This window comes from Furipterus horrens, unplaced genomic scaffold (genome assembly GCF_987537825.1).
Source record: "Furipterus horrens unplaced genomic scaffold, mFurHor1.1.pri manual_scaffold_2, whole genome shotgun sequence".
Lineage (NCBI taxonomy): Eukaryota > Metazoa > Chordata > Mammalia > Chiroptera > Furipteridae > Furipterus > Furipterus horrens.
Window position 1 is genome coordinate 146977666 of NW_028327172.1, and position 25651 is coordinate 147003316.

Consider the following 25651-nt stretch of genomic DNA (forward strand, 5'->3'; position numbering starts at 1 on the left):
AGTTGGTTGGGGTGTCATCCCATAATCAGAAGGTTGTGTAGCCCTGGCCACTGTGGCTCAGTGGATTGAGCATCGGCCTGCGAGCCAAGTGTCGCTTGTTTGATTCCTGGTCAGGGCACATGACTCGGTTGCACGTCAGGTCCCCATTTGGGGGCAGAAGTGAGAGGCAACCACACAGTGATGTTTCTCTCCCTCTCTTTCTCCTTTCCCCTCTCTCTAAAAATAAATAAATAAGCAAAACAACAAATAAATAATTTTTTTTTTAAAGAAGGTTGTGGGTTCGATTCCCAGTCAGGACACATGCCTAGGTTGAGGGTTTGTTCCTGGTCCAAGTGTGGGCTCGTGCAACCCTCAGTCCAGACAACTACCAACCCCAGTCTGGAAGCATATGAGAGACAATCAATCAATGCTTCTCTCTCACATCGATGTTTCTCTCTCTCCCTTCCTCTTTCTCTAAAGGCAATGGAAAAAAAAGTGTCCTCAGGTAAGGATAAAAAATAAATAAAATAACTTTCACATTTAAGAACCCCTGCATTGCTAAGGCTCAAAGAAGAGCTGCATGTGAAAAGAAACCAGAAGAGCAATACTGATAGAGCATTGCCCAATTGGAGAAAGAAGAAAACAGACTTGGCAAGGGACACCTTGGAAAAGCAGTATCAGGTGGTCATCAATGCTCCCATTTATAGGGAGCTGTGCCCTGTTCTTTAGAAATACTCATTTTCTCTCCCAATCAATCCCTCTGCAGTGACTAACCCCCTCTGTATGATGAGGACAGAGGTGCAAGGGGTCCCCAGCCACCTATCTTTGCTGTTTCTCAAAAGCCGGATGGGTAACTATACCACAATCTCAGGCAGGGCCCAGAAATCCTATCTGGGAACAGAGGTTTTTAAAAAAGTTAAAAATGTCCATCATACCACAAGGCTAAATTTCTCAAGTCACAAAAACAGTAAGGACCAGCAGAAACTACAAGGAAAGAAATTCTCGAGGCATTCATTTGTCTGGGGAAGGAGGAATTACAGTCATGTGATTGGGGAGAAGTAGCTTGGTCCTTAAAGGACTGAAGAGCTTTCCGTTTGGCATCTTGTCAGTGGGGTTGTAAGCACCGTGCAAAATACTGCCATGTATAAATGTACAAGGAATGACCAAAAAAGTAATTCAAGATGGAAACATCAACAGGGCTTGGGAGACATTGAAAGGTAAGATCTGATTATGAGGATGAAAAGGGAGTGTGTTTGGGATTTGTTTTCCAAGTCAGAGGGTAAGATTGGAGGAGGAGCACTGTTTTTTCCAAAATGCACAGGAACTCAATGGGTGGATAAGATTTCTATCTGGTAATAAAGTTCACCTGGGAGAACAGGCTAACCAGGGAGCCTGTTTACTGAGCATAAACCAGGACCAGCACAAATCTTATCACAGGATCCACCTGAGCTGCGTGCATGTACACAGTCGTTTTAGGAGCTCAATATTTACACATAAATGCCAAGGTGACAAAAGTAAGTCTACTCAACTGCCTCCTGAAACACAGATACAATTCTCCATTGCTTAATGAAATAATAAAAGAAGTTTTATGAAAGTGAAGCCTTCTAAGAAATTAATAATTGAGTTCTGAAATTGAAATATAACTCCTAAATTGTAGAAACGTTATGATTATAAATTTCCACAGCAGTCTTTCAGTTGAACTTGAAGTGAGGTTATAGTCATGAAATTGTGCCCCCACCCACCCTTTTTTAAACTAAAATGAAAAGAACTGCATCACTTTCTGTGAAATTTTAAACCATATTTCTTCTGGCCTTTTCCATTTGAAACTGAAATTCATTTCCCTATAAATATTTTAATACAATTCTTCCATGAGCAGAAACAATCCATCAGGGAACAATTTCATAATTGTTTCACACGCTTATAATGCATATAACGTCACAAAGTAAAGGTCCTTGGTGGAAGAGAAGGTAATTATACTTTGAAAATAATAGTGAGGTCTTGGTAATATATCTGTCAAGTGAAGAACCAAATACTGTGGCCAATGTGTAATTCAAAGGCAGATTAAACTAAATGCCTGTGGGGGAGAGAGAGGAGGAACAGACTCACCATGAATTTTGATTTATAAAAATTAATAGCATTGTATACCTTTTTTAAAAAATTCAAAGTTCACTGTGTATATTTCCCTTCTCTATACCATCAAAAAATAAGGATAATTTTGCTTTGCTTGACTTATGTTAGTGAACCTGTTATAGGTTGAATTGTATCCCCCTAAAAATTGTATGTTGAAGTCCTAACCCCAGTTCCTCAAAAAGTGACCTTATGTGGAGATAGGGTCTTTACAGAGAAAATCAAGTTAAAATTAGAGTGGGCCCTAATCCAATATGATGGCTGTCCTTATAAAAAGGGGAAAGTTGGTCACAGAGAGACATACAAAGGGAAGACAATGTGAAGAGAGACACAGGGAGAAGACAGTCACCTAAAAGCCAAGGAGAGGGGCCTGCAACAGATCCCTGTGTCACAGCTCTGAGAAGAAACCAATCCAGCCAACCCCTTGATTCCAGACTTCCAGCCTCCAGAACTGTGAGACAATAAACTTCTATTGTTTAAGCCCCGCAATGTGTGGTGCTCTGTAGAGCAGGCCTAGCAAACTAGTACAAAAGCTATGAGTACTTTTTATTTTGAATACCCTACAAACTGTCTCTGTACTTATTCACAGGAGAATTTTGCCAGGAGTTAATAATGTCAAATTTATTAGGCTAAATTTCTACAAAATGTCTCTCTTCTCCTTTCTAAAACTTGGAATATTTTCCCATCTCCAAAACTCTCAAAGCTCTTTTCTGCAGATAATTTCTCTAAGAGCATGAGTATAACTAATAGACGGTATCAACTCTGTGCCAACTGTTTACATAGATGAGCTGATTTATTCCTTATAATAACCCAAAGAGGTAGTAAGTACTATCATTATCATCAGCTGACACACAGCCTCCTCATTTTGCAGATGGGCAAACACTGATACTACATCACCATTTTACAGGTAGGGGAACTGAGGCACAACAAGGTGAAGTAACTAACCCAGCTGAGTGCCTGAGACCATCCTCTTAACTCTCCCACCACATCTTCTCTTCTTGTTAAGGGCTACGGCTCCATGGTTTCAGTTCCAGGACCACACGGACAGGGGCTTCTCAGGGCCCTAAGATGCCATTCATCTGGACCTAGACATTTGAACTTCTTTTATTTCCATGAAGAATGGTTTGATGTCTTCTTACTATTGGCTCTCCTGACCTTTAATTTCTTAATAATATTCATGGATCTTTTCTAGTTTTAAATATTTTCTTCTTGGTTGAAAGAATGAAAGCTAAATAGGAATTTAATAACTCTACTTTTTTTCTGTCATCTTTTATTATCACAGCATCTCCCCCAAGCCACCGTGCATCTTTTCTCTCCTTTCTTTGTCTTCGGAATTTTTCACAAGCCATTACTTACATTGACTGTTAGCATTCCTGATCCTGTTTTTAGTGTTAGTTGTGCATTCTTGAATTCCCAGTTTGCCGCCTTTTAAACTGCGTGTGGTACTAATCAGAGCTTGAAAAGCTCCAGGGGTGTCCTATTTGTTTTAAGAAGCACTCCCCTTTCCTCTCAAACTGAAATAATTTACACATTTTTAATCAGAACTTTGTCAAAGTCTTCTATCTCACTGAGGCACCTTTCTTTTTATTTTTTCTTTTGTTTATTCAGTAAATCTTCACTAAAAGCCAACTGTGAGCCAAGGACTATTCTAGTCACCAGGTATAAAAATTCGATGTGGCCCCTGCTTCACAGAGTTTCTCACGACCTAGGACTCTCTGAACACACATGACTCCTCTTGCTTCTCATATACCCTCTTTTGTTATTAAACTTATTTGGGGTGACATTGGTTAATAACATTATATAGGTTTCAAGCATACAATTCTATAATACATCACCCGTATATTACATTGTGTGTTCACCACCCAAAGTCCATCACCATATATTTGACCACCTTTAATCACTTGAACTTCCCCTCTCCTTCCCCTCTGATACCCACCACAACGTGGTCTTGTCTGTGAGTTTGTTTGCTTGTTTGGTTTAGTTTTTGCTTTCTATTTTATATCCCACATCCTTCTTTTGAGTATCTACCAAAAAAAAAAAAAAAAAGAAACATTTATTTTCTAAATATATGCATTCCGATGTTTATGTCACCATTATTCATAGTAGGTAAGACATAGAAACAACCTAAGTATCCTTTGCTGGGTGGCTGGATAAAGGAGATATGCTACATTTATACAATTGAATACTACTCAGCTGTAAGAAAGGATGAAATACTGCCATTTGCAACAACATGGATGGGCACTGAGAGTATCATGCTAAGCAAAATAAGTCTCATACACTCTTAATAGGCTTTCCTAAAGTCTGTTGTTTTTCTTTCCTCTTCAATGAACTTAATAATAACAGAGACCATTTGTTCCAAAATCCTTAAAACTACTATAACGCTAACCAATCTTTCCTTCTTTTCCACATTAAGTCCAAAGCAGCTTGAAAACAGTTAAACTGTAAACAAAAGCAAAGTAAAAAATCAACTGCTACACTGTATTAAGCTTCCAGCAACTGTCTTGTCAATGCCTCCCTTTACCACTGCACCCGGCCTCTGCATCAGCGTGTGAACGCGGGACACTGTTCAGTTACGTCTCCCATCTGCACCAGCCGTTCTGCCTGCCCTCAGCGGTACCGCTGCCATCCTCCTTCTTTTCATTCTTACCCAAATGTTCTCATCATTTTTCCACCTTCAGGTTTCCTTCTTTTTATGCACGGATCCACCTATTAGACATGTTCTTTGGATTACACAGCAAGCCTCTTTGCTGCCAGAATTTAGTTATCAGCCTATCTATACCATGTACTGGTGATATTTCTGGACCTTACAGACCTTTTCTTAGTGTCTAGGCATTGGTACAGATGGATGAGATCATAAGCATTCCTCTGTTGTTCTCTTCTGAGGATTACTTGATCCTTCCTCCATTCAGCACTGCTTTTATGTTACCACCTGTTTTCTCCTGCTAGGGAATTAATTTTTAAATCCTGAGAAGCAAACTCTTCTGACCTACCGGAACACACCAGAGAAAGATGCCAGCTTGCAGTCCAATAAAGGACTGCTGCATCCCATTCAGAATTAATGTTCTTTTAAAATCAATCGACATGTGTTTGTTCAATCTCTATTATATATACCCATCACCATATAAAGAAAAACAATATGCTTTCTCTCAGCATCTGCTAAACTGCCACAATGCAGGCAATTCCCGGGCAGCTGCCCTGTGTACAAATTATAGGTACTTTCCTTACAGCACAGCCCCGCAGGTACACATGACAGAGACACACAAATGAACCATTCCTGACTCCTTGCCAATTAAACCTGATGTTATGTAACTACCATTTTTTTTAAAAAACACACAGAGGCAAACTGTCTGTCTAAACAGATTTTTCTTCTTCAGCAGCTTCTAATGTGGTATTTCTATTCCTGACAGGAATAACCCTTAATTATTATGTGCCTTAAGCACCTAAAATTTTTTAAATAGAATTCCACTTAATTTTAAGAAAATCAGAGAACTACGTCAGTGGCAAAAGAAAAGACCTGGAGGGGAGGAGAAGAGAGCAGGTAGTGGAGGGGATGGAAGGGAACAAGGCAGGGGAGAAGCACAGACTATTGATAAGTTGTTTTTGAAGTTCTGGAAATCTGAGGGAAAAGATAAGAGCACTGAAGAAAGTCACCCAAGTAAATTAAATACTTCCATAAGAGAATTAAAGGCTTTTCATTAATCCTTGAGATCTTGTTTGGGAAAATAAATAAAACATACTTATTTCAAGGGGGAAAAAATACAGCAATGCAAGTGAATGTCCACATGGCATGATGTTTTAAACATACGATTTACCCCTAAGACTTTGATAAACACCATGTGACGAAGTGATTTTTACAAACTACCTTTGTGGACCCCATTATTCCTGTCATCCTGTGTTCAGGAGCATGTCTGTGACCTCGCTATAAATTTCAGCATTTCACCTAAACAGAGAAAGTGGTTCATGTGTATTATCTGTCCAAGGATGGCCAGCTCCGGCTGGGATTCCACACAGATTCTCATGAAAAGAAAAGTATATTCCTTCTTTTTGAGTCCTCTCTCAGCTAAGGATGCCTTGAGGCTGAGCTATATCACTCAGACAGCCAAAGAAGTTCACTGTGCTCCACCACAAAGCTGGTGGTAATGTGCTCTGTCCCCATATACTGTGCACACAGTATATGCTGGAAGACACAAAGGCAATGGGGACCATTCCTAACCTCAAGAATATAATTTTCTGCCCTAGCCAGGTAGCTCAGTTGTTTACAGCATCATCCCAATACACAGAGGTTACAGGTTCAATCTCTGGTAAGGGCACAAACAAAAACCATCCAATGAATGCATAAACAAGTAGAACGACAAATCGATCTCTCTCTCCCCCCTCCAACACCTTCTTTCCTCTCCCTCTAAGATCAATAAAAAAAAAAAATTTTTAAAGAATGTAATTTGCCAATAGGAAAGACTTTCTTATTTATAAGAACCTAATCTAGAGAGTTATATCCAGGACTCTTTCACAAATAAGTCCTCCCACTCACCTCCTGTGGGCAGGAAGCAAACTGTTTATATGTCTTACCCAACTTCTATTGATTGACAAAATAGATATGCTGGGTTTTAGATCATCATTCTTGTCATAATGGGATACAAAGATTCATGTGTCAACAGTTCAAACAGTACATGTGATGAGGATAGTGAGCAGAACACACCTGTTGTGTAATAATGAATTTGACTAGCATTTGTCCCTGGTTCCTGGGACACACTCTAAATATTTGGAATTTCCCAAATAATTGGAAATACCTTCATCAGTCATGAGCCCTTGGTCCATATTTGAGTTATGTTGACAAAACGGCTTAGGATGGGGCTGGCCATTCCAGAAATCCTGTGAGTAGAGGGTTGGGGCTTTAAGTTGGGTGATATCCATGGACCTTGTCCAGGGAGGGAATAAGGGAGGGGGACTGGATGGGGATTGAACAATCACATGGCCTATGAGTCATCATGCTTGTGTAATGAAACCCCAATAAAAACTCTGGCTGGGTGACTTGGCTGGTTGGTGCATTGCCCCATACACCAAAAGGCAGTGGGTTTGATTCTCAGGTTCAATCCCAGGTGAGGGTGTGTACAGAAGTCAACAAATCTCTCTCTCTCTCTCCCCAACCCCTCTCTAAAAATTCATGAACATATCCTTAGGTGAGGATTGGGGGGGGAAAAAAAATTCTGGACACCAAAGCTCAGTAGAGATTCCTGGTTGGTGAACACACCGGTATGTGGAGAGACACGTCCTGATTCCACAGGGCCAGGGCAGGGAATCTCCATGTTCAGGGCTTCCTAGACCTCACCCTATGTGTCTACTCACTTGGATGGTCTCAGTTTATATCCTTTATAATAAAACAATGATCTCAAGCAAACATTTCCCTGAGTTCTGTGAATTGTTCTAACTAATAATCAAATCTAAGAAGGTGGCAGAAACCCCAAAATTTGTAACTAGTTGGTCAGAAGTGTCCTTGCCCCAGGGACTCCTGAACTTGTGGCTGGAATCTGAAATGAGGGCTGTCTTGTAGGGGATTACACCCTTAACTTGTGTAGTTGATGCTAATTCAGGGTGGTTAGGGTTAGAATTGCATTGCAGTTTGGCAATCCCCATTCTCAATCCTTAAACACATGCCAGAAATACCTTTAAGAAGCAAAGTTCTTGCAGCTGACTGGGCCTCCCACCACCAACCCATCTCCACCCCCAGGCTAAGAACTTCCATGATCCAGTCTCAGCAGGAAACTGCCTCTAAGGGGCAAACAAACACAACCACAGCCCAAGGCAGGCTTTTGATAAGTGATGTAACTGGGGTATAAAAACCACAATGAGCACAGTAATTGAGAAATTCGGAATAGCTTCACTAAGGCTGTCACTGCTGTGTGCCTTAAAGATGAAGGTAACTTTAAAAGATGGAAGGGCAGGAAGACTAATGAGCAGCATGAGTAAAGGGTCAAATCACTCTGTGAAGTTTAACAGTAATAAAAATTACATCTAATTATTATTAATTCCTTATTATGTGGCTGAAACTGTGCTAAACTTATTTGAATGAATCCTTAATCTTATGAAGTAGAATCTCTATTATTAGGCCTATTTTATAGATGAGAACTCTGAGATTTAAGCTCAGAAACTTGATGAAGGCATCAGAGCTAGTGGTCCAGTGTGGTTGAAGAGAAGCATAAATAGAAATGGCTAGAGGAATATAAACTGTGAAAGGCCTTAGGTGTCTGTCAGAAACCTCATTTTTTTTGTCTAGGCAATGAGGAACCATCAGAGATGTTCGTTCAAAAGAGTAATATGACCAGAACCGTGGTTTCAAAAGATACCTGTGGTGGCAGGAAGAATATTCAAAAGGAGAAAAACCATAATAGGGAGACAAGTTAGGGGACAATGATCAAATCACTGGCCATATGTGGTAAGAGAGCTTGAAAAGGGCAAGAACAAAGGAGATCAATACATGGAAATAGAGATAAAGGGGAGAGAGATAAAGATGACACAGATGCACGAGGTTCCAGAGCCAGGATGGATGATGGGGAGAGTAGCCAGGAGAAGACGGTACCAACATCCAAACACCATCAATACTGTATGCAAGGTCTGTCCAGAAAGTATCCCACCTTGTAATATGAAAAATAGAGACATTTATTGAAAAAGACACAAGATAAAATAAACATTATCCATAGGACAATGATGCCTCAGTCCCCTTCAAAGTAGGCACCTTGGGACCTCACACAGTTCTCCCAATTGCCATCAGCTGCCCCATCATGTTTTCCTGCATCTCATCAATGGTCTGAAATGTCTTCCCCTTACAAAGGTGATTTTAGTTTTGGGAAAAGCCAAAAGTCACAGGGCGCCAATACTGGGCTGTAATGGGGCTGAGTCACCTGGGTGATTTGATGTTTCCCAAAAAACTCTGCAGGAGATGTGATGCATGAGCAGGCACATTGGTGTGATGAAGCTGGCAATCAACAGTTGCCCATAGCTGCGGCCTTCTGAATCAGACAAACAGTTTCCGTGGAGGAATGTTCAAGCTTAATGCAAAATTGGATGCAGATTCTTTGCTCCACTCACTCAGTCATTTTGAATGTGATGGCCACACAGTACACATGCTCACTCAACGGGTCTACTGCCCCACTGACTAGTACAGTGAAGTCATCATTGTTCACGCATGCGCATTCCAGTCAACTCTCCTTGGCTGTCAGGTTACATCGATATCGCACAAAGCATTCTTGTTATATTAACAATGGCTGGACTTTTTCCAGACAGACCTCGTATGTCAGGGTCTCTGCTATATCCGTCTGTACTGATTTGTGAATTTATTGCCCTGTTTTTGATGCTCCTGCCTGAATTTGGTGGAGTTCACACTCTTGATCAATTAACAGACAATTATGTCTTATTTAAAGATAAAATTCAATTCCAGCAGGCAACCCTCAAACTCCATATGCCATATCTCGGGCCATCTCATTTCTCCATGCTCTCTGTTGTTGATTTGCACCTGCCTTCGATGATTAGCATCGGGGAGCTAATCAATGATTTTTGTCTAAATGGCTTTTTGGACTGCTGCACGGAAGCAGAAGTATGACAGACCACCAGTCTACATATTAATCCAAACTTATTCAAAAGCACACACATTGCACTGGTTTCCTCCTAGCTCCTCCTACCATTCACTGGGAATGGGTCAACAGAGAGTGTGGGAAAGTAAACAGGAGATGAACACAAAGCAACTCCCTCAAGGACTCTACTAGAACACACAGCTGACTAGAGATAAAATTACTGGGTTTCCAGCGCTGGAACTAACAATCCTTGCCCTGCAAACCTGGTCCTTCCCACCACTTCCTGTCTGCTCATTTGACCTGGGCCCCATATCTAGGTTTGATGAGAGGCACTGGAGAACTGCTTTATTCATAAGCAGACCTTTAAATCAATAATAATCCTTTTACTAAGTCCTTTAAATGTTCTGCATACTCAGCTCATAAATATTATTCTGGATCCCACTTATCACACTGCTATAAGCTTAGGTCTTGTTAATAACCATAACTATAGGAATACAAAAAAATTTTTGACTTCCTATTTCTCTAGAGACAGAGCTTTGAGGAGGCCTGTAGCTCTGGAGGAAAGTGTCAGATGTGGGTATGTCTGCTTCTCTCTCACTCCTGATATTCCCAAGAACCACAGTCCTTTGTAAAGCACTCATCTGAAAACGTTTAAAGAAGACATGCCAAAATGCTCTTACACAAGCCCTTGACACATAATCAATATCCCTTTAAGCACACACATCTATATCTTGCATTAACCTTGCATTTCACTGTGATGTAGGAGATATCTGCTGTGCTTTATCTCCAAATCTTTTCTAATCTGAATCATTCCATAATAGATATGTCATCATAAAGAGAGGGAAACTACACATTGAAGACACCTCTCGTAAACATTTTCCAATGTGACAGAACTCAGTCTGTGATTTGTAAATGATCTCCTACTATGATTTCAAAAGACACTAAAATTTATTAGGTATCATCAATGATTCAGTAAGTTAACTGAGAATCAAATTATTTTTCTTATATATAGGAAGGAGCAATGGTCTAATTTTTTTCTGTGGGATATATAACTAAAAAGTCAAACCAGGCATATTATAATTGATGCTAACTAAAACTCCTACATACTACAATATCCTTCCAAAGAAACTTAAGTGTTACTTTTCTCTGCTCTTTAAGGGGGAAATATGAGACGACAACATTCAGTTTATTATAAATAAGGGAGGGAACTAATATTTGGGTACCTAACAGGTGCCATTTGATGTGTAAGACTTAAAAATATTTCCCCCATTTAATTTCTATAAAGTTCCTATTAGGTAGAAATTATTATCCTATTTTACAGATTACAAAAGCTCAGAAGAAAATAAATGAGTATCAATAAGTAATCTTTTAGAAAGATATCACGCTTTGAAACTGAGCCTGAAAGCAATGAGAGGAAAGTGGGCCTCGGCCGTCAGCGGGGAGACCCGGCCCCTGGGTGTTCAGACTTTGTAAAGCCTGGCCTCCCTACTCTCCAGGCAGTTCCTCTAGTTCGCCCACCCTCTGTCTGCCTCCCCAGAAGAAACTAGGCCAGGGAGCATTCTGAACTGGGGGCAAGGCAGCGACCACACTCTGACAGGCAGCACAGCCTTCACACTCATCACTGTTGAGCACTAACTAAGTGCTATGCTCTGGGGATACGGGGTGAGCAAGACAGGTACCCTCAGAGCCACCTCAAGCAAGAAGGGGTACAGACAGGCAAACACGTGGTTCTTGTGTAGCATGGTGAGGGCTCTGATGGCTGAGCTGAGTCCTGACGGATGACCGGGTGTGGGGTCGGGTGCAGATGGCACAATGTGAAAGGCTGTCAGTCTACACTCACAAACTGACTGCACACCGCTTTGCATTTACGTCAACTTTCAATGGGGCTTTAGAAAAATGGAACCTAACTAGCGTTTCTCAAGCTTTTTCAACCACACTTCCAGTGAAAATATTTTTTCATCATGATCCAGTACACACTTATATATACAACTAAAAAAAATTTGCCAAAATAATACTTTTTTCACTACTCAAAAGTACTCTGATATTCTCTCTCTCTCTTTCTCTCTCTCTCTCTCTCTCTCTCTCCCCCCGCCACCCCCCCCCCACCACCACCCCTCTTTCTGCTCTGAAAACAACCCCCTAATAGGTGGCAACCCACAGTGTAAAAAACATTGGTATAAACCTCTTAATAGGTGTGACTATCATTTGTTTGGTATATTTCCTCTTCTCTCTTCCACACTCTTCTCCCTTGAAAAAGTACCTCTGAGGAATAAAAGTACTTCTATTTCTGCCGAGTGCCAGAAACTGGCCTGGAACCTTGACACACACTGTCCTAACCCTCACACAGCCTTTGGGGTTAAGCTTTACAATTCCCATTTTACAAATGAGGCTTAGTGATCAAGAGACTTGCTTTTAGGAAGCCAGGATTCAAATCTAGTTCTGTGTTGCTTCAAAACTCCAATTATACCATAGGGCCTTTCATGTGATGTTCTTAAGTAATTAAAGCTAACATAATAGCAAGAATTTCATAAGTCCCCTTGAGATAACTCGGGTCCTTGGAGTTTTATAAAACCAGGTTTGGGAGGCCTAAACAGAGACAAGGGAAATAACATGGTAGAAAAACTCTCAGGTTTCAATTTAATTTCCTTAGTAACACTTAGCAGAGGCAGTAAAAGGAAGGAGTGACCAACAGAGAAATGGTAAATGAGAGCTAGCAGAGCACTGGCCTAGATAATCACCCTCAGGACAGGCGGCTGAAGAGCACTGACTGTTCTGGTGGCTCATAATGAAAGCATCTAGCTCAGCATCTTCCAAGCTATCGATAGTCAATAAATATTCACAAGATAGAACACTGACACAGGCAGTGCAGAAGCCAACAAAGTGCATAGCTCCACTGTTTTATTTTTAAAGTCTTCCAAAATTAAAGTAAGTCAAACTACTTTGTGAGAGGGAATCTCATTCAGAAAGATGACAAAACATAGTTAGCACAGATATCTGTGTTCTTTCAGCCCCATAAGTAAAGATACATTCATACAGATACAAGTATATTAAAGTGGGCAGATCAGGACAAATTTTCAGCCCCCCAAAAATTTCCACCAAAGTGATGATTTAGGGAAATGACTGGCAAGGTTCTGCTAAACAATTGCATCGTTCACTGATCCCATCACTGACCTAAAATAACTTGACCTTTGGTAACAGAACATTAACTGGCCCCTCACTGGCATTGTTTTCTCTAAGTGGTAATATTTCTCAGGAAATTTTAAGAACTGATATATTTTTATGAACACATAATAAATGCAATTTTGACTTTTACCCATGATAAACTAAATATTTTATTTGACAAATGGCCTTGGGATTTACATTCATTGTGTGGCTTGTTGGATAGCAAAACGTTTATTGTTTAACTTGGCATATAAATTCACATACAAATGTGAGCTATGTTTTTTGTTTAATCATCTAGTGTTATTTTCTCAGTACCTCTTAGCAATAAAAATATTGCTGAGCCCTCTTTTCTTTGCAAGTTCCATGATGAAAAAAATCCTGAGTATGCTAAAGAATCCATTGCCTGCTTATGAAACATAAAGACTTATGAAAACATGGCACGTACTCAGGGAGACTAGTTTGTTTTAAATATTTCAATAGTGTGCAGTGCTACACTGGGAACTAAATGTCTATTATGTCCAATATTACATCCACTGTGCAAATAGACTTTGATCATTCTATCAAAAGATCAAAATTTAAATATTATGCAAATTATATTTTATACATGTTCTCCTTTGCACAAAATCAAATGGCAAATTTGTTTCTTCTCTAAACACATGAGAATATAAACAAGCAACAAATTTAAACTGAAGAAAATACTTACTACTTCATTCCATTTAAAAAATGTCCTTAGGCATCAATTAAAATAAAAGCCTTTATGTTTTCTTAACATAATCCTAAGTGTTTATGCTTTTAAATTTTAAAACATATTCTTAATAGTTATTTTAAAGGTTCTTAAGTTAAATATATGTTATTTTCACAAGAAATGCTACATAAGTCCTCTTCCTGAAAACTCTGAGAAGTTATCTAAATTGCTAGAAATGAAAGCAGAAATGAGAGAATATTCAATATCCAATAACCAAGAAAAGTTGTCATTTTCATAACAACTAATGCAAAGTATGAACCTTTACTGGATTCTGGTTTAAGAAAAACAGCTACACAAAGACATTCTTAAAACACTGGGAGAAATATGAATATAAACAGAATGTTAGATATTATGAATTTTTTGTTAATTTTCTTAGGTATGACAATGGTTCTGTGGTTCTTTAAGAAAATATCCTTATTCTTAGTATATGCATGATGAAATTTTTAGGGATGAAATATCCTGATGTATGAAACTCACTTAGTACGTGAAACTGACAAATGAGTCAACAATAAAAGTATTTATACATATAGATAAAAATATGATGCAAATATGGCACAATGTTAATAATAGCTGAATCTCAACAGAGGGTATACAGATGTTCACTGTATTATTCTTTCAACCATTTTGTGTACATGAAAAAAATTTACAATATAAAGTTGCACGGGAAAAAAAAAAGAATAGTCATTTTCACTTAAGTACGTGTATATATTGTATGTATATTGATGCCTGAACCAAACTGGGTACAGATAAAATACTGTTTTACGTGGCCATAGGACATTTCATTTTTCAGTAGCAGTATGTTTCAGAGAATCAATTTTCCATCATTGACCCAGAGAAATTATGGCACCCCTTCTGGCCAAGACCACAGGGAACAGCTGACTGACACACACCACCTGAATTAGAGCAGAGGCATCTGGATCCTCAGAGGGTAATCCACTCTGACCAGCAAGTTTGCATGGCAATCTGTGCCCTTGGAAAGATGAAGCATTGAGAACAGGGGCCTTGTAGCAAGGAACCTTCACAGCAGACAGAACCTTCAACTTAGCCAGGTTCTGTTCTCTGGAGGTAGCATATGACATGAAGTTAAAGCTAAATTAAACAAATTTAAACCATCAACTCTACTCATTTGGCCACCTACAATAAGTTCCAGTTTTCCCCTGTCTCTTTGCTCAATAAAGTAGATTACAAGGTTCAATATTAAGCAAAAAATCTGAGATGCTACCCAAAACTGCAAACTAAACCAAATCACCAAGTTCTGGAATTATGTGTGAAATTTTAGAGAGTAAACCTGTAAGCATTTGATTTACAGATAACTGAAGTATTAAAAATAAGACTCAGACCTCTGAGACAGCACAGCTGGATGCTTCTTATCTACAAAAAAGGGGTTTTTTTTATTTGGGGGTTCAAATCTCAAAGGTTCTGGACACTAGTTCACTATTAAGTCAGAGTACAACCAACCATCCATGACTTGTAGAAGAATCTGGTATTCTTTTTATTTGGACCAAACTGAAACTAAGCAGTAAGCACAGAATTTTCAAGAGGCCCAAATGCAATCAAAGGCTCCATTTCAGTTGTACCTTGTTTTACTTTACTTTTCTCATTCAACATATTTAGTTTATATTACATTATATTATCATTCTCTCCTTTCTTTCTTTCTCTCCTGTCTTTCTTCTTCCCTTCCAATTCCCCCAGGCTTACCGGGGCCACTCAGGCATCGTTATCACCAGGTTAAATTCCTGACTATGGAACTATAAAGAATCCTGGCATGGCCCATAAAGCCTGATCAAATCAGGCCAGGAGCATACATACAGGAAGAATGGTTCACTTTTCCTTTAACCAAAGAACCATTATCCTGTTTATGGGTTGTTGGGGGCCTCTCCCTTCTAGTTACTGCTGCCTGCCTTTGATCTTAAACCAATCATTTATACCTCGCTTTAAGAGAAGCAGGAGACCATGACACTGAGATCTCACTTAGCTTCACATTATCCCAGCAAGAGGCATGGTATAGGATGCTTGAAAACATCAATAAATTTGGGGAACATCTGTAGACTTCACTTATGCAAGGAAGTCCTAAATTCTGTTCAATATCCCAATTTTCTGATGTTTTCAAAGTTTCTGATCTGCATGTAAGCACTAAGCTACGACTGGAAGGAAACAGATATTATCAGTTCCTCACCAGAGGTACGAGTGCATTACTGTATATTTGTTTAACAAAAATTTACTGTCTATTATAACACACTCCCATGAGTGAAGCATGAACTGAGTACAGATCCTCCACCTCCAGGAGACCTGAATGAACCTGCTTCAAAAACTCTAGGGAGAATGAATCTCTAATGACAATATTCCAGCCAAAAGGCTAGGCAGCTAGCTCCTCTGCCTCCTCCAGGCCCATAGGCCCCACAGGAAACTGGGATGACGATTCAACAATCAGAGCCAAGGGCCCACAGCTGAAAACTGTCTGGGTGGGTGGATGCTCACAGGAGTGGAGAAACACATGCCTGAGGGCAGCAGGGTAGTCATTTGGAAGCATGGCCAATGTTTAACCACTTGCAGCCTCTAGAAGTGATCTGAGCCACTTTCTGAGGCTTATCCTCTCTGTGCTTCAATTTCTTTATCTGTCAAATGGGGATAATAATAGTCAAAGGGTCTGTAAAGATTAAATGAGTCCATATGCATAAAAAGCTTAAAACAGGGCCTAGCACATGGTAAGCACTGTATAAATGCTAACTAATTGCTATTATTATAGGCTAAAAGTATGCTTACAGAAAAGCCTGCCAAGAAAGCTTACCTTCTTTAATCCCCACCAGCAGGAAATGCCCATTTCTCAATTCTTTGGTTCCGTTTAAGCTCCAGGATCTATGAAATGGTCTCAGCCAAGACCAAGGGAGCAAGACTCCTTTCTGTAGCAGCTAGGTTCAGATATAAAATTGCAGTATGGCAACATCATATGATTAAAAATGGAAATTGATATGTGATTAAAATGGAAATCTACCTGACATGCACTTCAGAGCCCACACATTCCCAGTAAGTTCTGCAGCTTCTAACAAATGTCCCCAACTCTGCAATGCTGTGAACCTCAAAAATTAACCTTCTGGTTGAAGACACAAATTTTCCTACACATTGGAAAGACAAATGCAATGACCTTCAACCAAGTACATGGACCAAGAGTATATGGCATAAGCAGGTAACTGGCTGCTGCCACACCTGGTGATACAGTGAGTCAGTTCTTCAGAACAGGCAGATCCGCTCACTTTCATGCACTGATGTTGCGCCACACCTGGCATACCATTTTGACAATACTTACGCATTACAATAGGGCTTCTTTTCATAGCCTTTGTAGTTGTTCATGTTGAGAGCCATCTTGCAGACTTCACAATGGAAACATCCTTTATGCCAATACTGGAAAAAAAAATTTAATTTTAGTACAATGCCACTTTATTTGAGAACAGGTACAGAAAGGAGACTTTTTTTTTAGTGCATTACAGTTCCCACCTGCCTCTGAAAATTCTACCACAAAAGGATGGTAGGTAACAATGAATTTGTCTACTTTCAGTTAAGTAAATAAAGCAGGCAGCTATTAAAATTGAGTTCTAAATGAATCCCCATCACAATGTACGGACACAGATGGAAGAGCTGCCACGGCTCTGTCCAAATTGCACTTCTATTAGCAGTCAGAATGGAATTCTGAGCTTGGTTAATAGAGAAATGAAGCCTGTGAAGTGGTTTCAAAAGGAAAACGACTCCAGGTCCAAGTGCCTGAACACCGTGTTTGTAGGATCTTGATAAGGGTCCACAGGAAGTCAGGCAACCGTCGGAGGCAGGAGGCAGCCTTGGCCCCCCGCATCTCTGTCCAGTTTCCACCACATTGCGGGAAGAGCGGACTCTGCCTGGAATGACTGTCAGGATGGCGGTGTGCTCTTAGGAGGCATTTTTGACACCATACGCGGATTTCACAGGGACTGCCTCCTGCTGGTTTCAATTATCAGGCACTCAGGATAGCGCAGGGGTCTGTCTCCCAGGGTGTTCAACTCCTTCTACGCCCGGGGAGGGCCTGGAGCAGGGCTGCGGGCCGGCTGAAGCCACTTCCTCTGGAATTCCCCAAAAGGGGAGACTGGCCCCCCCTGAGTCCTGCCTGCCGCGCATAGCAAGGGCTCTCCGGTGGGGATTATTCTTAGCAATGCGGCGGCAGCCACCCCTGACATATTAATTACTATTTTCCTCTCCACTTCGCCGCCGGCAGGGGAGGCGCTGAGCAGGGGAGAAGTCTGGTTGCGGGCATGTTCTCTGGACCGCAGGTTCAGGGAAGTGAGGAACAGGAGTGGAGGTGGGAGGGGGCGCGGCTAGCCGTTGGGCTCCTGGGTGCCGGCTGGGCTCTTGGGCCCCGGGCGGCGCTCCACGCTCCGCCTCAGCTCTGCCAAGGCGGTGCAGCCCCGCACCCCGACAAAAGCCTATCCTGGTTCCAACCACACCATCGCCAAGAGTGCTCTCTGACACTCCCGCCGGCGTTTTCCTTCGCATGCCCACAACCGGGGGCCAAGACCACACAAACACCCAGACCCACTCGTCTCTTTCCGTCCCAGATGCCAAAACTTCTCGGAACAGGTGCAGCCCAGTGCCCGCAGATCCCGGCTGGCCTGGCGCCCCTCGCTCACCTTATCTAGGCAATTGACTTTCTCTGTGGGGTACACGACTTTTCCGCAGCGGGCGCACTGGGGGTTCATTGTCGCGGTTCCCGGGGGCGGTGGCGGGGTGGCGACGGCTGGGGGCTCCGAGGAGCCGCTGTGACATTCCCCGACGAGCCCCGCACCGCCTCGGGGCCGGCGGGATGGAGACGGGCAGCGGGCGCCGGGGTCTGGAGTGGGCGCCGGGCCAGGGGCGAGCCGACAGCGCAGCGGGCGCAGAGGGCGGTGGGGCGCGGGTGGGCGCGCGGCGGGGCCTGGAGCCTGGGGGTGGCTGCACTCTCCGGCTCCGGCTGGGCTCCGGCTAGAGCTGCGCGCCGCTTGCTCTGCGTAGCTGGCGCTCCAGGTACTTGTGACTCACACAGACACTCGTGCCCGCCCCTCGCTCTCACTAGCTCCCCCGCCTCGCCGCAGCCGCCGCGCAGGCCAAACCCACCGGCGCGCCCGGACCCAAGTGCCAGGGAACGAGCACGTCGGGCACCGAGGAGGGACGGCGAATCAGGGGAGGAGAAGAGCAGGGCCGGGGAGAGTCCGCAGACAGTGCGGGCTGCGTCTGCGAGACCTGGGAGCGCGCCTGGTGCCGCAGCCGGGGGCGGCCAGGTGGGCGGTGGGGGATATAGGAATGGGGGCCTACAACCCTGGCGTTCCCTGTTCTTCCTCATCATTTCTGCCCTGGCTGGGTCACCCCCACCCCAGGCTGATGTTCCCGGTTCCCAAAGGGCGCGGGGGTGCGCCCGCCCTCCTCCTCCAGCCCTGGGACCGCAGGCAAACGCGCCTCCACGCCATCTCAGCGCCCAATCCGGGACAGAGGCTGTCCCGGCTGCACGCAGCGAGTACTAGGGCCCGGGAGCCGGGATACCCGTGGGGAGCCGGACTCCTGTCCCCATGGCGCCGGGGGTAGTACCGCGCCCGCTCCCGAGGCTTCTGCTGAGAGAAAGCGGCCCCCCGGCCCCCCGAGTGCCTGCGTGAAGTTCTTGGACCCAGGATGGGGAAGAACCTTTACTCGCTGTCACCCAATCCCTGCATTTTTTTTATATCTCTTCTTGGAGAACGACGGGTCATTTTAGGCCAGAATCAAGCCTTCCTTCATTAATAAACGGTCAACGTTCATTTTGCTGTGTATGTGTGTGAGAGAGTGTGTGTTTGTGCGTGTACGCGCGCGCAGGCGCGCGCGCACTGTATATTTTTGCAATTAACCACAGGATCTACGAAGAGTTCTTCACCTGCATTAAGGGAAGCAATTACAAACTCACGGTTCTAACCACAGGGGACAGAGAATCCAACTGAAGACTGAAGGTAGGGTGGAACCAAACGGAACAGGCATCAGTTTTTAGTTTCAATAAGATTTCAGGTTATTGGATTTGCTTTATAAAAGGACACAAAATGGAGCTGGAGTACCTGGGTTCAAAGCCCAGCCCCGCCGTTTACTATGCCAATACTTAGACTCTCTGTGCCTCAATTTTATGGTCTACAAAATGGGAATAACAGCGCTACAAAACATCTCCTACCCCCACCCCCCACCGTGAGGATTAAATGAGAGAGCGGTTCTGAAGTGTTTCAATCTGCCTAGCTCATGGTAGCAGATAGGCTTATCGTAGATTAAAACAAACACATTCTATTGCTAGCACACATACTAAGATTCAGTAATATCACATAGCAACTCCTGTGACAAATATTTGTCATTTTTTAAAAACATAACAGGCCTTTCATGAAAAAAAGAAAACTAATGAGTCCTGGGCTTTGTAGGCAGGCTGCACTGATGAAGTATGCATAATGAGGCTGTGCTGTTTGACGTTTGAAAAGAGATAATTTCTGAAAAGTGACTCACCAATGCAACAACCACTCAGTGCTCTGCTCACAAGATCACCTCAAAAGCAAATAAAACAATAAGTTGCTGTCAGAGAGGACCAGTTCTCATTTAAAAACACCTCAGAGCTGTTGAGAAATGCCTCAGAACATGGATGAACCTGAAGGACTTTATGCTGTGAAATAGGCCAGACCCAAAAAGACAAATACTGCATAGTATCACTTAGCTGTGGACTCAAAAAAAAAAAAAAGAAAGAAAGAAAAAACAGGCTAAACTTATAAAAACAATTTAAAAAAAGAGGTTGACAAGGGCAGGGAAGTGGGAAAATAGGGAGAGGTAGGTAAAAGGGTACAGACTTTCAGGTTTTTTACTTTTACTTTTTAAATATTTCCTTTATGTTTTAGAGAGAGGGAGGGAGAAAGAGAAGAAAGGAAACACCCATCTGTCGCCTCTCACACTGCCTTTCACTCGGTCTGACTGCCCCCTGACCCACCATTGGGACTCAAACCAGCGACCTTTCACTTTGCAGGACAATGTCGAATCAACTGAACCACACCAGCAGGGCCAAACTTTCCATTTTAAGATGAATAAAATCTGAGGATCTAAGGTGTAACATGGTGGCTACAGTTGATAACACTATACCATATAATTAAAATTTGCTAAGAGAGCAGAACTTAAATGTTCTCACCACCAAAAGGTAAATATGTGAGGCGATAGGGGGAATCCTTTCACACAATATGTGCATGAAATCATCATATTGTATACTTTAAATATCTCACAATTTTATTTGTCAATTAAACCTTAGTAAAGTTGGGGAGGAGAAACTACATTGGATATTTATTGGGTTGGCCAAAAAGTCCGTTACATGTTTTCCTTACAATAGCTCTAGTAGTGTTTAGTTGTCTTTAACTTCATTTGAAACAATTTTGTTAGATTATATTGTCACAACTGTCATATCAGTGAGCATTTTTTTAAAATTTACCAAAATTGGTGACTTATTTTTTTGTGTGCAGCCATTTCAATTTGAAGATGGAAGAAAATAAACAACATTTTGGTGTATTATGCTTTATTATTTCAAAAAAGGTAAAAACACAACCGAAACACAGAAAAAAGATTTGTGCCATGTATGGAGAAGGTGCTGTGACTGATCAAATATGTCATAAGAGGTTTGTGAAGTTTCTTGGTACTATTGACATTTTGGCCAAATAATTATAATTCTTTCCTGTGGGCTGTCTTATGCATTGGAAGGTGTTTAGCAGCACCCCTGACCTCTACCCACTAGAAGCCAATAACAGAAGATAGCCAAAATATCTCTCCCGATCAATAGTTATTGGTGAAAATGAAAAAATATATTTATGTCTTTTATTTTATGGAAAAAACATAACAGCCTTTTCGGCCACCCCAATATTTAAAAAGAAAATAAACGCCTGAGGGAAAAAAATATTTATATGGTTACCTGAAAGCCTTAAGTTTTTTTAGCATTTAGACTTTCATAACTGCAAATGATAAAATGTAGTTTAAAAATCCTATTTAGATTTTTTAAATGGTAGGCAAAAATTCTGAGGAAGAGGGATGATTAATTTCTCAGATCTTTTAACTATGAATTGTGTAATTTCTTAACCAACCAGCACTATCACAATGCCTGACATATAGTAGATACTAATTAAATGTTTGTTGAAAGAATAAAACAAAGGACTATAAAATTGGAATTAACCATGATGTTTTATTCTCTCAAAAATAAACAATGAATGCTCAGAGTTCATTTTCCTCTCATATCTGTTTCTCTTACTATTTTCATTTTCTGCATTAAGCCAGCTTCTAAGTTTCTTAGTGACATTTAAGAATTTTAATGCCATCTGTCTTAAAAGGACTTCCTTATTTCAAAATTCAAAGTACTATAAACATAGAATTGGCAGAAACCTGTCATCTGGCCCAGTCTTCCTCCTTCAAGCAGATGAATGATTCAATTATCCACTAGGGAGAACTTTTGCCCCTTTCATGTCTTTTTCACTGACTAATCAAGAAGTCGTTCCTTATGGAAACTATACCCCAATATCTTCACTTTAATTAAATCCTTTTCTGCTGGCCTGAACATCCATAGATATTAAAGAATAACTTGCCATCATGACCCTGGTGAAAACATTTATATAGTTATAAATTTTAATTTTTTCTTTAGCTAAAATTCCCTAATCTGTTTACTTTTACCTCTGATGCCCTATTTACACAGAACATTTTAAAGACCTTAAAAGCACTTTTGTTATTTAAACTACATAAATTGAACTTGAAATTAAAAGCTCTAAAGAGTAATTAATATTACAAAAGGCCAAATAGTGCCTTTGACAAACATTGGACTCAGATTGTGATGGATTGTATTATTGGCTCACAATTTTTTGTTCCACTCTGGCAATACTCCCTATAGGCAGATTGTATTTCCCCACACAGTGACTCTGAGCTTGATAGTGTGACTTCCTTTGGCCAATGGAATTTGAGTGGACATGACAGATGTCCTATCAGAGCAGAATTTTAAGGGACTTAACATAGTTTGCCTTTGTTCTCTCACCACCTTGAGCTCTGACACCCAGTCATGAGAAGAACATATCTCAGGGAGTGGCTGCTTTTGTTGACTTCTGTCCAAGAATTCAAAGACCTGTCCAGCCAGTAGAACCTGAGTTCAGTAAGCCCAGTCATGCCCAGCAGAGCCACAGCAAGCCTACAACCCTCACATAATTGGAGTAAGAAATCATTGTTTCTGTAAACCACTGAGATTTGGGGGAGAGGGTTGTTTGTTACTGCAGCAAAAGCTGACTAATACACTAATGAGAAGGATTGAAGAGAAACGTTTTTACCTCATCAGCAACAAAAACTAATGATTTACATACGAGATTCAGTATGGGTGGGGTTTTTTGTTTGTTTGTTTTACTCTTCTGAAAAGGCATGATGTTAGAAGTGTAGTGGCCAATAAAGCATAGCTGTTATTATTAATGAATTATTTATTCTCTCATTATGCAAAGCTTTATTATATGCTTCCTATTGATCAGACATTGTATAAAACTGTGTACATTTTTGCCAGTTGGCACAAATTCACCATGGAGGGAAGTTTTCCCAGGCAACAAGCTTGATAGGTGAAACTAAAAGAAAATGGAAGATTTTAGCTCACAGTTTTATTTGAGAGCTACATATGAGCCTTAGTCTAATGAGGCATTTCTCCAAAGATCTCACACACCTTAGAGAAATTATCTCATTTACCACTACAGTATCGCTACAAGTCAATGAGAAATGTAAAATTAAAACATTAAGGGACATTGAAGATTCAGAAGCTGTTCTAAAAACAATTACTTTCATTCATCCATTCAATATACAATTATTGGTAGGCAGGATGTTAGGCATAGGGGATGCAATGGGGATTAAGGCATGATCTTGGCTTATGATAAAATCTAGTGGGACAGATAAGTAAGCAAAGAATTACAATACAATGTGATAAATGCTCTAAAATAAAACTCTGTTCCTGACACTGTGAAAGAACAAAAGAGGACTTCTAATTCAGCTAGGAAATCAGGAAAGGCTGTCCTAAAACTCAGCCAAACTCCTCCCTCTCTACTTAACACACCCTGTTCAGTTACCCAGTCATTTGGAGACTTTATCTCCAAAAGAAGCGCATGAATCTGTCTCCACATCCTCTGCCACTACCTTAGCTTAGCAACTTATCATGTCTCTCTTGTATTGTTCTGTAACAACCTGCTTAGAAGTCTTACGATCATATGAAACATGGAAAGAAGTAGGACTTCGCTCTCATAGACCTGTCTTGGAGATGTGGCAGATGAGAAACCCCTACCCACCCCACCCGACCACCCCCACACACACACAACCACAGTATTATTTTTCAATATGAAAATTAATTCACATAAAATTAATTCACATACAGTGCCTACTAGCATCCAGTAAGAACTTAGTAAAAAATGTGTTTAATAATTGAATGACTAGAGTAAAAAAATAAATAAAATTGAACTCCATGATATATTTTCATCCAAATCAGATGGAAAGTGACAAGTATGAAGATAGTTGTTACCTTTTTCACGTATTTCAAGACTACTTTCTGAATCACCTGCCAAACTTGATGAATATCCAGCTATAAAATTAAAACTGGAATTAAAAATACTTAACATAGTCATGTGAAAAAAGTTATATGTTATTAAGATTATAATTTGCCTTTAAAATGCTGTGAACTGAATTATGTAACCCAAAAATTCATATGTTGAAGTCCTAATCTTCAATGTGATAGTATTTAGAGAGATAATTAGATTAGGTAAGGGCATGAGAGTGGAACCCTCATGATGGGATTAGTGGCCTTTTTAAAAGTTTTAAATAGATATCAGAGAGGTTTGGGACAGTCTTTGTCTCTCTCTCTCCCTCTCTCTCTCTCCCTCTCTCTCTTTCCCTCTGCCACATGAGGATAGAACAAGAAGGCAGCCATCTGCAAGCCAAGAAGACAGAACTCATCATATTGAGCCATGCTAACATCCTGATTTCAGACTTCCAGCCTCCAAAACTGTGAGAAAATAAATTTGTATTGCTTAAGCCACCCAGTCTATGGTATTTTGTTAATGACAGCCCAAGCTAGCTAAAATACTGTACTGCTTCAGCATGACTTATAGTCAATTAAGAACTAGATCAAGTCCTGGGGATGGGGTGGGGAGGGGAATGGGAGAAGGTGGTTAAAGGTACAAACTTCCAATCACAAAATAAGTAAGACATGAGGATATAATGAACAGTATGGTAACCATAATCAATAATACTGTATTGTGGCCCTGGCCAGGATTGGTCCATTGTTTGGAGCATCATCCTGTAACAGAAAGGTCACTGGCTTGAGTCTCAGTCAGGGCACATGCCAGGTTGTAGGCTTGTTCCCCAGTTGGGGTGTGTGCAGGAGCAGCCGATGGATATTTCTCTCTCACTTCAGTGTTTCTCTCTCTCTCTCTCTCTCTCTCTCTCTCTCTCTCTTCCTTCCCCTCTCTCTCAAATGAGAATAAGTCTTTAAAAAATAATAATACTGTATTGAATAACTGAAAGTTGCTAAGAGAGTAAGTCTGAAAACTTCTCATCACAAGAAAAAAATTCTGTAACTATGTATGGTAACAGGTATTAACTATATTTATTGTGATTTCACAATATATGCAAATATTGAATCATTACTTTGTACACCGGCCCTTGGCTGGTTTGGCTCAGTGGATTGAGCGTCGGCCTGCGAGCTAAGTGTCGCTGGTTCAATCTTCCAGTCAGGGCACATCAGAGAAGGAAAACTCTGACTCCAAAAAACCTCCGCTGCCTTGCGGCATACCTCCTCAGGGGAAAGGCTAAGGGAGTAAACCCCGACAGAAAATCCGGAGCCGGAGTCCCTAAGGCGGTTTGACGTTGTAGTCAACACCGGCAACTCCTGCGGCGCACCTGAAGCCAAGCTGTATTGACTCCGTCTTTCCCTTGGACCCTTCAGCTGCGAAGAGAGGGGGGGTCTGCTGCATGGGCAACAGCAGACCCTCCATATCACCCTGCCCAGGCTCTGTAGCTTCAGCTTCACTGGAGAGGACACTCC

General features: G+C 41.4%; 1 protein-coding gene across 2 annotated transcripts in view; it reads right to left on the minus strand.

Moving 5' to 3' along the window:
* Positions 1–18574, minus strand: part of NEBL (nebulette) — a 354758-nt gene extending 336184 nt beyond the window's left edge. The window contains exons 1-2 of one of the 2 annotated variants that reach the window (XM_090266581.1): positions 18231–18574; positions 16883–16977 (exon numbers count right to left, since the gene is read on the minus strand). In XM_090266581.1, the coding sequence (XP_090122707.1) occupies positions 16883–16977; positions 18231–18299 (164 nt within the window). In that variant the 5' untranslated portion in view covers positions 18300–18574. The remainder of the gene's footprint in view (positions 1–16882; positions 16978–18230) is intronic. The other variant, XM_090266580.1, reaches the window with a different exon arrangement.
* Between the last annotated feature and the right edge of the window lie 7077 nt (positions 18575–25651).